The 15,970-nt window shown below is 34.6% G+C and overlaps 2 protein-coding genes across 2 annotated transcripts in view; both read left to right on the forward strand.

Annotated features, from left to right (window-relative positions):
• The window catches only part of LOC110026206 (zinc finger protein GIS3-like), a 5,556-nt gene extending 3,682 nt beyond the window's left edge, over positions 1-1,874 (forward strand). Inside the window, exon 2 of the mRNA XM_020727067.1 lies at positions 1,820-1,874. Coding sequence (XP_020582726.1) covers positions 1,820-1,874 — 55 coding nt within the window. The remainder of the gene's footprint in view (positions 1-1,819) is intronic.
• A 159-nt stretch (positions 1,875-2,033) lies between these two features.
• LOC110026207 lies at positions 2,034-2,525 on the forward strand. The gene has a single exon (XM_020727068.1). It carries the CDS (start codon positions 2,034-2,036, stop codon positions 2,523-2,525), a length of 492 nt encoding a protein of 163 aa, XP_020582727.1.
• The last annotated feature ends 13,445 nt before the right edge of the window (positions 2,526-15,970 follow it).

Consider the following 15,970-nt stretch of genomic DNA (forward strand, 5'->3'; position numbering starts at 1 on the left):
TTGTTTATTCTTATTATTATTATTATTATATATATATATAATTTTTATAAGAAATTATTATATATATTTATATATAAGCTTAAATCACTATAGCTCGTGTGGTCTTGTGATCATGTGTTTTTTATTACATAGAAATAATGCAGATTTGTATTAAACGTTTTGGATATATTTTTCTAAACTAATTTAAGCAAAAAAAATTTGATTCGAACAAGAACATATAAATTGAGTCAAACACAAACACATCATTCACGAACAAATTCAAACATGAGTCAATTTCGAACATAATTAATTTTGAACTTGTCGAACACCAGCCAAACTTGATCTTGCTCAAGCTTGATTTTTTTTTTTTCTTCCTACATTAGCTTTTGAAATTTATATGATAGAGTAAAGTCTTCTAATGGTGTGTAGTCAATCATGTAGTGAAAAACTCTTCCACCATTGAAGGCCTCTCCCTATTTTCCTTTAACATAATGTTTTTGAATCTCTTTGGCCTCAATGTGGTCTTCTACCTCAGATTGAACTTCAGGCCTTTTTGATCTTTACTAGAGGTTGAGCAAGAGACATATACCCTTAACAAATTATTTTATGTACTTTACAGCTTTCAAAGGTTTGTCATCACTTTATTATGGGTGCTTCACACAACTTTTGTAATCTTCTCAACTTGTGGTGTACACCCATATTGAGAAACTTCTCTTATGTGACTTGTCATGGGAACTCAATCGGCCTTTCCAATGTGTTATTTTAATTAGCCTTCAATGAACATCTTCATGGAAAATCTCTTGGTTAAGTGTTCTAAATAAACATGCCTTAGTTATACTTATATAATAGAAATGCTTGAACATTTATCTTTTCATTCTAAACTTAGATGAATGAATTACCGAAAATAGCCTTGCTGATTCATCCAATATCAAGGCCATGTGAGTTTGCATATACTTAAGATATTTATATAAGCATATCAATCTTAAGATATATATCTCTCACCTATATCATATAAACTTGATAACATCACATTTAAAATATGGCTAAAGAGGTTAATTATATTACTTAACCAAATAAGGTGGAAGACCAATTTATTGAGATTTTCTTAACACAAATGATCAATTATATGTTTCATTATTAATGCTTTTTGTATGATGTAAAATATCATCCACTTCTTTTCCTTTCCAACCCTTAGAACCTAATTTCTATGTTATTCAAGTCAGATGCTATCTTGTTTTAACACAAATGATCAATTAGATGTTTCATTATTAATGTTTTTTGTATGATGTAAAATATCATTCACTTCGTTCCCTTTCCAACCCTTAGAATCTAATTTCTATGTTATTCAAGTCAGATGCTATCTTGTGATATGTTGAGATTATTCCAAACTGATCTCGCTCTTATGGTTGGGAATTACAACTCAAACCAACAATGATTAAACCCTTGGGTCTATATTGAATCATGAACCTTAGAATCAACCCCCTTTTAACCTATGTAGCCTAGTTGATATATTGAGGATGAAACATTTTATTAGCTAAATAAATCATTAGATTTGTGTTGACCCAGAGAGGGGGAGAGGGAACAAGCCCCAAAAAAATCCTCCTTTTATTCACAATTGACTCTCCATTTATATGAGAAGGAAGGCCCAAAAAAAAAAGATCTCTATTCAACTCTCATCCAAGGTCAACCATTCCAACATTCCAGTAACACCAAAGAGCTTATAATTTCCATATCTTAAACAATATAATCTTTTTTACAATTACCTCAATATACATTTAAATATGCCACATCCACCCAAACTTGGCCCTACGTGTGCAATTTTATTACCATTTTCTTATAGATGCCGGCAGGTTAAAGCCCTGACAAATGCTGCTGCTGGCTTCTCCCGGCCATAGATTGCCGACGGGAACAGTTCAATTTCCCAATTTATTCAAATAAACTATCTCAGCCGTCGTTCTCACTCGCCGGCCTCCGGCTGCAACTTTTTCTGCATCGTCTTCCCTTAAAAGAACCAAATTTGAATAAGAGAGGGAACAGAGCGCTGAACTCCTCTCATGGCAGAACCGCCCCCCTTCCTCCGAGGTCCAATGTACTCCACCTACTCCGAGCTCAGAGAATGGAAGCTCCGGATGAAAAAGGCCGGCCTGAACCCTGCAACTCCAATCCCCGTACAAGCGAAACAATCCGCCGCCGGAAGCTCGAGTGGAGAGCAAGCCGTCGAATTCAGGAAGGAGAACAGAAAGGCGTCTCCTTTGGTGAACAAACGCTTCGAGCCGTCGAAAATGGCTCCGCCGCCGACGGAGATGAGGAGGGCGGGGAGCGTAACGGCGGGGAAGAGGGAGGAGAAGGGAGGCGGAGTGCCTCGCGGTGGCAGTGTACGTGCTGATGATCTAGCTGTTATGAGAAATTTCTGCAGCTATCAGGAACAGGGGACGAGGAATGTGGAGGAGGGGAAGGGACGGAGGGAGGAGAGGAAGGGAATATTTGGGAAGACCTTTACTGGTTTCCGGCGATCGACGGCGAAAGCCGCCGGCTGGTTAGGATGAGGGATTCGTTCTGTTTGGTGTTTTCATTGCGGCTTCGATTGGGTTGGAATCCATTTATACTGTAATACCTTCTTTCTGAATAATTGTTTCAGTCTGTTCTGCATGTTTTACAGTAAATCGAATTTCAGTTGGCCCAAGAGGAAAAATCATAATATTTATGATCAAAATATCAAAGAAAGAAAAATTCTTGAAATTATTTTACTGGAAAAAAATTTTAATTTTTTTTTTTAGATTTGCAAATTTATAATTGGCACTTAGTTGCTCTCTGATATATTATATTTTGCTATTCATTTTTTTCTCATTATTTTTTTTATTTTTGAATTATGATAAGCAATTAATATTTTGTTTTGGTGTGCTTGTTAGGCTGATTGAATGGCTTACTTTTGATATGGGCACTAATGGGTGAATATTGAATCATCTTATTGATATGATTAGTGAATGTAATCTAATACATAAAATTTTCATGAGTCTCCAATTACATCTTTTAAGTTATGAGCCAGATTAGATAGAATCATTCTTTTTTCCCATTTCAATATATTTTTTCCTCCACCCACACCACCCATATCACCCAAATCTCAAATTATTAAAATGACAAGTTATACCATATTAGTAAAAAGAACTAAGTTAAGAGCAATTTAATACTGAGTAAGAGCTTAAACCTGAATTGTCATCGATAGTCTCAATCAACAGAGACATACAACACAATTTTTTTTGCAATCAAACAATACTGAGAATTGAAGCTATCTTTGAAGTATTAGGAGAGCAAAGCAATGAAGATAAAAAATATCACAAAATCCCACCTATTTGCTTTGCTTTTGAGAGCCGCAAAAGGCGATAGTTTGTAGGTTCAATCAGAGGTGTGAATGTTCTCTTATACCTTAAATCATTAGCTAATAACATCCATAGCTATCTTAGAGACATTTGAAAACAAGAAAGAAAGTATGACAATCTCACTGAAGCTAACATCTTTGCTAATTATGCAGACTCATTGAGAAGGTTGCTACGGGTGGTTTGTTGTTTCTATCAGAGACATTAATAGATGCAGAAGGAAGGGAATAAGAAAAGGTTTGTGTGCGAGAGTAATTGCAGATGTTGTCTCTATGTAGGATGGGAGGAGAGGTTGTTTGATTTGTGAGTTCATGCAGCAACCTCCTTAGCCAAATGATTTCAGTGGTAGTTGAATCTATGATTTTGTATTCAACTCGGGTTGAAGATCTTGCAGTTGTTGGTTGTTTCTTCGTTGAGCACGATATGGGATTGGGGCCTAGATAGATGCATACTCCAAAGATAGATTTTTTGTCATTGGATTATGCAACCCAATCAGCATCTGCATGTGAACTTAAAAGCAATGGTCCAATGGTAATAGGTAATCCATAAGTAATTGTGTCTTTTAAATATATGAGCAATCATTTTAATTGTTGATAATGATATGTAGATGGTTGATGCATATATTGACTAAGACGGTTTACAACAAACATAATATTAGGGCTCGTAATGGTAAGATATTGAAGTGATCCAATGATCTTTCTATAACGATTTGGATCAGACAGAGGAATAGGAGAGTCGTTTGAGGGGGGAGTTTTTGCTGGAAGAGGTGTGGAAACTGGTTTGGCATCGACCATGCCAGCGATATGAAGGAGATCATTGAGATATATTGTTTGATTGAAAAATTATCCATTTGAGGTTTGTTGCATATGCAGACCTAGAAAATGAGAGATAAGTTCAAGTTGTTTTAGATTAAAGTTCATGCTAAGGTTATGAATTTATTTGGTATAGCATGAGATGAATTTCACGTTATTAAAATATCATCAACATAAATTAGTAAGTAAATATGGATATGATTATGGTTATAAATTAATAGAGATGGATCGACCGTGTTGAGAGTAAATTGTTGGGTGTAGAGAAAGTTATAAAATGTGGAGTATCACTGACGTGGAGCATGTTTAAGTTCATAAATAAATTTTTTGTAGTTTACAAATGTAATGGGAATAGGTGGAATCAGTGAAGCCTAGTGGTTGAGTCACATCAACAGTTTCATTAAGTTTCCCATATAGAAAGGCATTGAAAACTTCTAATTGCTGGATTCCACATTATTTCGTGGTGGAAAGAGTAATGAGAAGATAAATTGTGGGAAATTTGGCAACCAGAATGAAGGTTTCAGTGTAGTCTATGTCGTGTTGTTGTTTGAAACCTTGGACAACAAGGCGGGCCTTATAGCAGGCTATAGACCATCAACATGATATTTAATTCTATAGGTTCACTTGCATCCTAAAATGTTTTGAGTGGTGGTAGATGGCACAGGATCCCAAGTACCTTGTTGTTGCAAGGCCATGAATTCCTCAAACATGGCATTTCTCTAATGTGAAATTATTACATCTTGAGTGTAAGAGGTGGGAGTGTTGTTATTTTGAATAATATGTTGAAGGTCTATAATTTGTTTAGGTCTTATGCTACTAGTTTGGTCGTTCGTGACCATGTGATGTTGTTTGAGGTTGGGTAACAAGAGAGCAGGTAAGGTTGGTTGTTCCTTAGAGAGAGACATATGAAGTGAATGGGTAGAGTTGTTTCTAGGAAGGTTGTGGGTTGGAGAGGAAGGAAGTAAGGTTGGGGAGGTTGGTGGAAAGATTGGTTTAATGACATTGGGTGCTCGTGATGTGTTGGAAAGTGTGGATGTAGGGATAAGAAGGGATGGGAGTGTATAATTGGGTTTACTGTAAGAGGAGGTTGGATGGGTATTTGAGGTGACTATAAGGAAAAGTTTCTACATCAAAAACAACATGACGTGAAATAAAGATCTTATTAGCCTATGGTGAGGCCTATAACCCAAAAATATACAAGAAGAGGCTTTGTAAGAGAAATTTGTTAATAACATTCTGTGATTGCCATGGATAATATATCCACCCAAAGGTACGAAGGTGATGATATTCAAGTAGAGTGTTATAGAGAAGTTGGAAGGGAGATAAATTATTGATAATGATAGATGAGAGTCTATAGATAAGATAGTTTGTTGTTTGGATGGCATCCGTCAAAAAATAAATGAGAAGGTTAGCAACATTAAGTAAGGTGCGTGCTATCTCTACAATACGTCTATTTTTTCTTTCAGTATGGAGTATATGCACAACTATTTTTCTTTTGAATGTCATTTTTGTTTAATTAGGTTGTTAAAGCATATGAAGTGTATTCTCCTCCTCCATCTATTCTTAAAATTTTGATATTATCTTGGAAAATAGTTTTAAGCATTTTATGTTGATAGATAAATTGTTTGGTGGTTTCAGATTTATGTTGTAGAGGGAAGCACCAACAAAAGCTAGAAAACATCAATGGAGGTTATGTAATATTTATAGCCTCCAATCTCGGTATGGGGGAATGGTCCTCAAATATTTGAATGAAGCATTTCTAAGAGATTATAAGTAGTATTGTTGTGAGAAAAAGAAAGTTTATGGCTTTTATTTTTAACACAATTAGTACGTGGTTTGAAAGAACTAGAGATATTGAGTTGGGGGCTGAGTGTGGTGAGCAATGTTGTTAAGCAATCTTTTGTTGGGATGTCCCAATCGTTGGTGCCATAAGCATATACTTTTCATGCTGTGAAGAGCTATGAGAGGTTATGACCCTTGATCAACTTTCCCAGAAATAAGTAACTTCTTAGTTGCTAGATCTTCAATATAAAATTTATTAGCATGGAATATAACTTGAAAATTATTATCACGTGCGAGTTTGTGAATCAAAACTAGGTTATGTGATATTTGAGGTGTTTGAAACAAAGGGGAAAAAATTAGCTTATTGTCTGGTGTGGGGAGTATACCATTGCCGACATGTGAAATAACAGTGCGTTGGCTATTACCTACGACTACCTGTTTTGTTCCTACGTAGGTAGCTGGTTGTTGCACATTTCTGTATGTCGCGTGATGTGTACAGTAGCTCATGTATCCAAGATCCATTCTTGGTTGCGGGTTTGAATTTGACTGTTGAGAGATTGTGTTGGAGTTGTTGCCATATACTTAAGGTTTGTCTTGTGCCAACAGGGCTGAGCTGAGTGACCCTTTTTGTTGCATATTTGACATATGGTGTTGATTCTCGTTTTGAGCATATTGCTTGTAATACTGTGGTTGTTGTTGATGAAAATTCGGTTTGGTGTAGAGTTCTTGAAAAATGTTATGGTGGTTTGATATCCTTCTTTGCTTTTATATGCTACTAGGGCTGATCGTCGAGTGATTTTATTATTTTCTTGAAGATGGTTGCATTCCTCACTATGTAGCAAGGAGTAAAACTCCTCCAATGTGAGGGGATTTAGTTTGGTTATAATGGTTGTTTTAAAACCTTGACAACTCGGTGGAAGGCAATTCAAAGTGTACATAATTATGTCTTCATTTTCTATTTTATAACATGTAGCCGCAATATTGTCCACTAGATTCTTGATAAGGTTAAGGTATTGGGTTATGGACTTGGATCCCATATTGATATTGTGGATTTCATTTTTCAGGCGGATGACTCGAGATATGTTGGTAGACTCAGTGGTTGAGATGAAAAATGTGGGGTAAAATAGATGGAGAAATAATGGAGAAAATCGTTGCTGCTAGGTTTCTATCTGGTAGTTATCATAACAGATATTCTTGGTTTTCAACAATGGTCCCATGTTCATCTTGAATGGATTTTGAATGAATTTTGATGGAATTGGGGAGGTGGTGTCTAAGACTCGTATCCATTAGCTGAGAGCGGTTTAGATATTTATACCTTCCATACCATGTAGTTTTCTTGTCTTGATGTGAGACACTAAGAATTTAAGAGGATTTGATATGCTGATTTCTTTTATCTTATGGAGAAGTTGTTGTCATTGATATGCAGATGTACAGGCGTTGGATTTCGTTCTGGCAGTTGAGCAAGATGACTCTGATCCCATGAGAAGCATAGCAGGAAGAAACATAAATAAAAAAAGAGAGCAGAAGAAGCAGACCTGAAGTTAGACAAGTAACAAGAAATTATTTTATTTCATTACATGATGCAGACCTGAAGAAAGACAAGTAACAAGAAATTATTTTATTTCATTACATTCAGTGATTCATAACACTGAATACAGACCCTTATACATAACGAAAAGTAATATGGCAAACTAGTAAATAAATCTAATGGTAAATAAGTCATGGTGCCCCTTCAAGACTTTAATATAAATATGTGAATAATCCTCGTAATCCTTAATACTATCATGAGAGCAAGCTGGATGGACAAGAAACAAGGCTTGAGGATGAGATAAAACCAGACGAGCAAATAACGATACTTGACAATCTCTTTACATCCTCTTAAGGTCGTTTGGGAAAACTTAATGGGTGCGAAAAACGCCACCGTTGTGTTTGAATTATGTGTTTGGCTCTGATTGTTTGCCTATAATTATCTCCATCGCTCTGAATCGTGATTATGAAATTCCTTAATACCTGCCGGAGCGGGATGTAGGCTACGTCCCGCATATTCTTATCGCGTTAGGTGAAAAATTCCGGCCCTCCCGACCTCTTTATTTTAGGGGCATTTATATATATATATATATATATAAATATATATATATATATACAATTTAGCACATATTTTATAAAATATGTAATAAAATAAACACCTTTTCCTAGTGGCGTATCCTTTGTGACGAGTCTAATCGTTGTCTTGTCAACAAAAAGCAACACTTTTTCTTTTCAACAATACGATATTTAATGATACGACGGTTATGCTTAACAACAGCAAACACCAAATCTGCTTGATGCCAAACACCCATCAGCTGGCTTTTGCATTTAAAAAAAAGCCTGTGGCCCTTTTACAATCATAGGAAAAACAATCTCAGTGATTAGATTTTTGTAACTCTAAAATGGAGCAAATATAACATCCTAAACAAAAAATATATATATATATATATATTAAATGTAAGCTACCTCTTGTGATTTATCAACAATTCATTTTCTTCTCTTCCTCTCTTCCGGTGTATTACAGTTGTTGTCCGAATGTAACTTACATTCAGATTTTGGTCGTCATATTTTTTTTCCATCCTATATTGTACAGTGACATGATATTATCTGGACCGTTGTCCGAACAACAACTACTTGACTTAAAAATTTGCAAATTATCCAAAGCATGTTGGTTGAGAATATAATTTTTCACTATGAAGTCGTGAACACGAATCACACACATTATCTTTTTAGACTCGTCTCTTTTGAAAAAAATCAAAATTTATGTATTGCTTCCTAGAAAACATCATGTATTAAATTTCCTCAATTTTGTACCACTCAAATCTTATGTTTTTACATGTCTAACGTGAAAATTTTAATATTTACAAACATACAACTCAAGTTTTTGATATTATATAGAAAATATCACTCTTAATAAATCTTTAAATGTGAAATAAAAAAAATGTGATGAATTTAGATGTCAAACTTTGAGCGTTAGATGTATAAATATATAAAAGTTGTGACGTATGTTGTAAATTTCCCCTTTTTTAAATTATTATAATTAAGGAAATATTTCATGTTGAATTGCTCATAGCCTCTTTCAAATTTTAATAAATTGTTATGAAGAGGGGGCTCATAGCCTCATACCCTAAACCCAGGATGTTAACGTGAACGACCTTTCGAAACTGCAGTGAAGGTTGCTCTTCAGCTTAGAAAAAGTTGTGGAAGATTGCACTTCTAAATAAGTTACAAGAAGACAAACTCACTATAATCATTCCCGAGACGTTGATGTAACTGATACTTTGAGATTGCAGAGAATGTTCCCCACATTGAAGAATGCTTCAGAGATTATCTTCAAAATGCAAAGGAGGTTCCTTCACCAGTTGAATGATGTATTATTCGGAAATGAAGTAGAGGCTCGATCTCTCGGAGTTGAAAACAACGTCGAACGATGTTTCATTCTCTATAAACAGCGTCAAACTAATGTGTGTTAGAAGATTCACAGTCGTAGAGTAATGAATTATTATGTTAGTGTTGCACGAAGATTCAACACACACTCAGATAAAAGAAAACAACCAGTAGAGACACTAAATGTTCTTATGTGGAAAACCCGTAAAGAGAAAAAAAATCATGCAGCATGGACTAGTTGAGTATATTCACTATAAAATAAAGATCACAAGTACCTCTTGTCTCACAGATAGAAAGGGTTACAAAGTCTCCGGAGTTACAACATTGATGAGCGGAGGTACTTGTCACAAGAAATGAGCGGGGATTAATGACGATCAGCGGTGGCTGACAAGTAGTGGTTGACGGTGGTCGATGGTTGGTTGTAGTCAACGGTGACAAGAATGATTCTAGACTTCGACTCTTTCTCAAAGCTTTAAGATCTTCCTCAGGCCTCAAGCTTCCTCTCCCATTTTTCATGAGAGAGGTGGAATTCTATTTATAGAGTTTCAAGTGCAATTAAGAACCATTTTGATTAGATGGTCTAGAGAGGTTCCCTCGATCTGACAGTGTTGATAGGCATTTAAAAACAAAATTGAGTGATCTGGGGATTCTTGGATTTGTTTTGTTGAGACACTCCATTTGACTATGAACTTACCATATCTGACATTTTTTTTATTTTTCAAATATGTCCAGAAAACTTTTAAACATGGTTTTACGGCTTGATCAAGGATCAATTTGGTTTAGATTGGATCAATGTTGGTACTATTTGTCAGTTTGACTTTAAGTTTACTAAAATAAGAGCTTTGGATGACTCTTAATTGAAGTTTGAATGTTTATTGTTCCAAAAGTTACATCGAGATCTGTGTCATGCATCGAGATATGTGTTAAATGATGAAAATTTGTTGATAGTATATCAATATTAGAATTTTATATTTGGGACACACTAAGAGATGATGGCTGATACATGAAACTTGACTAAGGCTGGAAGCTAGCGGTGTGGCGTCACACCACACTTTTGAGTGTTTGACAAAACGGTGTTTTGCGTGCTCTTTCAAAAGATTGTGGTGAAAAGTTTTGTTTTGCAACCTGAGCAAACTAAGTGTGGTGATTATCAAAAAGCTGCGATTAGATTTTTTGTAAATAAAATAAATTTGTAATAACCACCACAACTTTTTGAACAGTAACTTCTTCTGCAACAGTTCCACAACTACTCGGTCAAACAACCATAGCTGTCCCAAATAGACTCCAAGTGATTTTGGTAAATGATAGATGTGAGGGATGCATAAGCTTTTTGATACATTATATTCAGGAAAATTAATTTTAGTTGGATTCTCTTTTTAACTACACATGATCTAATTTGCCAACATTTGACTAGGTATTACCATGTGGATAACATTTATCTAGCACAAGAAATGACGCTTCATACTTATCTTTTATGAGAATTAAATGAGTTAAACAAAACACCAACTAAGTACTAGACCAGTGTCTTTTTCCTTATGTTTTTCTCCACTTTGATAATCTAAGATAAAATAATGATACAGGTAGACCTCATGAAAATTTGAGTTAACCTTAGGATGTTGAGAGAAGATGTTGAGAAATTAGGGCGAAGAAAAATAGGAATCGACACAAATTCAGAAGAACACGCAAAGATTTACGAGATTCGGTTAATGAAAAGACGACGATCCAAAACGGCGATCGAAGCAATGAAAAGACAATGACCAAAACAACAAGTTTAAGTGAGAATTCAAAATTTAAAGCCACTTATGGTCAAAACAAAAGCCAAGGTCAAGATGACTCAACTTGAAGTGGGGGCTCGAGCAGATGTGATGATGGAGGATATTGTTGCAATGATGTGTTAAATTTGGCTGACACTAATTGTGATTGAAATAAAAAAAAGATGATCCAAGAGTCCTTTAAGTTGGCTTATTTGCGATATAGGTGACAATTATAGTTCAATTGGAGTGTGAAGTTGGCGAAGGTCTTCCCCTTTTAAGCACAAGGAGGAAGTAGTTGTGTAAGCCCTAAGTTTAGATTTAAGCAGTGACACCAAAAAATTTACAGGCTCTAGCACAAATCTTAATGCATTTTGAATTAGATAATTTTTTTAGCATCAAATTTAAGCTCTAATTTGAACAAATTTATAGCGAAACTGAACATCTTAACAATACGAACCTAATGACATAAAAATAACTTAAAAAACATTGATCAAGCACTTGAAGCATTATTAGAAGCTTTAAAGTATTAATTAAAAGGTTAAATAATCTCTAAATTTGGCATGCTTATAATCAAATTTAGTTATTTGATGAGAGAAATTTAAATGACATAAGATTATTCAACTATATGATTGTTACGACATCTAAATACTAAAAGAATGACCTACAATTAAAAGAATTAACAATGACTGTCCAATGAAGCATTTACAAAATATTGCTCTAAAAAATTATGAATAAACCCATTTTCTCCACATGAAAGAAAGCGAGGAGATTGAGTCAAAATTTGTTTTGCCTGATTTGCCTTTGACGATGGATAAATTGTATAAATATTTCTTTTGGGAAAAATAAATGGCATCAATTAAATATTCTCAATAAAATTGGAAGATTTGTTCAAATTTATTATACAAATATTTTTATTAAACTTCTCCCATAAAACTTTTTGATTAAATTTTCTTTTAAAGGCTGGATTTGACGAGGAGATTTAAACCCTGTTTAAGAGGCCATTTTTGCGGTTTATGCATTTCAGAACAGAAAAAGTCGTGTTTGGGAACTTTTTATTCTCGTGCATTTCACAGGTGGAGGGGTGTATTTGGTTGAAAGCTGAAACAAAAGGATGAGAGAGCGTTCCACGACTGGAGCTCTGTTGTGAGGGGCTTTTGACGTCGCTGCCCCTTCGAATTTCAGGTAATCCCACTCCCCTATCTTAGCATATACTCTTCACCCCTCTCCTCGTTTGTCACTTGTGTCTTTAGGGTTGAAACACAGTTTTGCTTCTCTCTCTCTCTGTTGTCAGTGTCGTCGATTTGGGTTTATTTGCTGTCAATCATTGTATTTCACTTTTTTTTTCTGTGAAATGTTTTTTGTGCTTGTTCTTCATATGCATCCAGTAGAGTTTGATTGTCAATTCGCTTGCTTGTTCCTATGCATATGTGTATATAGACATTTTAAGGCGAGATTTCTCAGCATCTTTTCATTTTTTTTTATTTTTGTTATAATATTTTGCTAATAAAATTGCATATGTTTTAATGCAAAATTGAAGTTTATAGAGCATATAAGTTAGCATTATCTAAAGTTATCCTAATCAACCAGTAGAATAAATGAAGTGAAATATATATGAGCATTATACATTGTTTATTACAAAATTCTTTGTGGACTTATTCTACATATGCTTACACTGTTGTTAATTGGTCAATTTTCTTACATTTGCCTCCTCTACAGAGTTGAGTAGCATTTGAGGAGAGAATGTTTAACACTGCTTACTTTTTTTAGTAAATGAGATAGTTTTATAAATGAAATTGCGTGTGTCTTAATGTAGAGTTGAAGTTCGCATGAAAGATTATTTAACAAACTCTATAACTATCTTGATCAACCAACATAAGCAATGGAACAAATATATATGAGCATTATTTATCTGTTTTTTTAAGAAATCCTTTTTTTAGTATATAAAATACTTTTGCAAATAGAATTGCATATGTTTTCATGCAAAGTTGTAGTTTGCATGATAGATAAGCTAGCAACATCTTTACTTATCATGATCAACTAATAAAAGCTATGAAATGAAATATATATGAGCATTATTCACTTATTTCTTTAAGAATTCATTTTTTTAAGTATCTGAGAGGCCTTTATAAATGAAATTGCATATGTTTTGATGTAAAGTTGAACATCACATGATAAATAAGTTTGCAGCATATATCCCTATCTTGATCATCCAATAGAAGATATGTAATGAAATATATATATATATATAATAAATAAATATATATATATATATATATATATATCAGTATTGTATATATGTTTCTTTAAGAATTCTTTGTGGACTTCTACTACACATACATGCACTGATTTTACTGTCTATTTTCTTGATATTGTCTTCTCCTCAGTCTGGAGTAAGATTTTGGAGGGAGAATGTTGAGCACTGCTTCCTATTTTTAGTTTCCTCAAGACTTTTATAAATAAAAATACATATGTTTTGTTGTAAAGTTGAAGTTTGCACGATAGATAAGTTATCAACATCTATACATATCCTGATAAACCAACAAAAGCTATAGAATAAAGTGTATATGAGCATTGTTCATTTGTTTCTTTAAAAATTTTTTTGTGCTTTTTTTTCTTGGAGATATGAGCACTGCTTTACAGTTTCTTAGAGAAGTTTTGTTGGTCAATTTGCTTGCTTTTGCCTCCTCCTTAGTGTAGAGTAACATTTTTGGGGAGAATGTTGAGTACTATATTATTTTTTTTAGATTTTCTGAGACTTTTATAAATGAAATTGCATATATTGTAATACAAAGTTGAAATTTGCAAGATATATAAGTTACCGACATCCTTACCTATTTTGACCAACCAGTAAAAACTATGAAATAAAATATATATGAACATTATTAATCTGTTTATTGCAGGATTTTTTTAGTTTTTTTTCATAGCTATATGAGCACTGTTTTACAGTTTCTCTGGGAAATTTTGTTGGTCAAAGTGATTGTTTTTACCTCATCCTCAATGTAGAGTAACATTTTGAGGGGATAGTGTTGAGCACTCATTACTTTTTTTTTTAGTTTTTTCTGAGACTTCTATAAATGGAATTACATATACTTTGTTGCAAAGTTGATGTTTGCATGACAGATAAGTTAGCAATATCTTTACCTGCTCTGATCAACTAGTACAAGCAATGGAATAAAATATATAAGCATTGTTAATCTGTTTATTTCAAAAAAAAAATTGTAGTTATATGAACACTGCTTTATAGTTTCTGAGAAATTTTGTTGGTCGAATTGCTTGCACTTGCCACCTCCTCAGTATAAAGTAACATTTTGAGGGGAGAATGTTGAACAACATTTCATTTTTTCAGTTTTACGAGAGTTTATAAATTGAATTGCATACACTTTATTGCAAAGTTAAATTTTGCAGGATGCACTATTGCTTGCAGTTCATAACTCTGTTGATGACTGAATATTGGATTCAGGGGCTTCCTTCCATACATCTTTCCGTCGGGAGTTAATGCGAAATTATGCTGCAGGTAACTTTGGGAAGGTATATCTGGCTGATGGAAAAACTTTGGACGTGGTGGGGATAAGAGACGTTGATATTGCACTCCCTAACAAGAACAAATGAACTTTGCAAAAGGTCAGACACGTTATTGAGTTGAAGAAAAACCTCATATCTGTTGGACAACTCAATGAGGGTGGTCATTCGGTAGTGTTCTCAGATAACACCTGGAAGGTTACCAAAGGAGCATTAGTACTGGCTCGGGGCAAGAAAACTAACACATTATATATGACTATAGGTTTACTCAGGCGAGGACACATGAGTCAGGGATGCATTATGAGGAAGCAGAAGAAGGTCAATTTCCTGAAAAATGGTAGAACGCCAAAGGCAGGAAAACCAGACCTTGTATAGACAAATGGTGGAGAACTACAAAGTTATGAAGAAATCTTGCAAGATGAGAATTCGAGCAAGTGAGAGTTGACCAAGAAGGAGGAGACATATTCTTTACTAGGGAATCAGACATGGGAGCTGGCAGAACTTCTATCAAGGAAGAAGACATTGCACAACAAGTGAGTGTACCAGGTGAAGACTGCGCTTGGTGGCAGTAAGATGTACAAGACTGGACTTGTTGAAAATCTCTTTCAATAGGGGCAGAATATTGCTCATGCAGTGGGAGTTGTAAGCAGATACAAAAGTACCCAAGAAAGAGCTTGGATGTACAAGGCTACGTTGACGGTGATATGTTAATTGATGGTGTTACTCGTGAGAAGCTGAAGTTGTGCTCAACTTCAGCTGGCTTCTGACATGAAGACATGGGCTTTGAGTTGCAGAGGTGAATGATATCATGTTTAAGGAAAAAAGTCGGTACAACCAGTAGATGATGCAGCTAGTAGGTGATGCATTCAGTATCACAGTCTTCAAGCGAGAGAATTGTTGGGTAATGTGAAGACCCGATCCACCAAATTTAATTAGCTTCTTAATTAAGTATCTCGCCTACCCACCTACCGATCACCTACCACATCCCACCTACCGTTCACCTACCGCTCTCATGGTTTCTATAAATAGTTACTTTTGGTTTAAATGAAATGCAAGTTAAGCAAGACCAAACCAAGTCATCTTAAGAGCTAAGAGAAATGGAGGAAAAGAGAGAGAGAGAGAGAAAGGAAGGGAGAGAAGAAAATAAAGATTTTCTTGTAAATGTCGAGGTGCTTGACGGTGTAATTCATCGAAGAAATAAATCCTTTGTAGCTCCGTGGACGTAGGCAAATTTGTCGAACCACGTTAATTTGTACGTCGCTCTAGCGTTTTTTCTGCGTGCAATTTTTTCTCATTTCATTTTTCACTTTATTGTCGTTGTTTTTCACAACAATATATA

The sequence above is a fragment of the Phalaenopsis equestris genome, unplaced genomic scaffold (assembly GCF_001263595.1).
Source record: "Phalaenopsis equestris unplaced genomic scaffold, ASM126359v1 Scaffold000359, whole genome shotgun sequence".
NCBI lineage: Eukaryota > Viridiplantae > Streptophyta > Magnoliopsida > Asparagales > Orchidaceae > Phalaenopsis > Phalaenopsis equestris.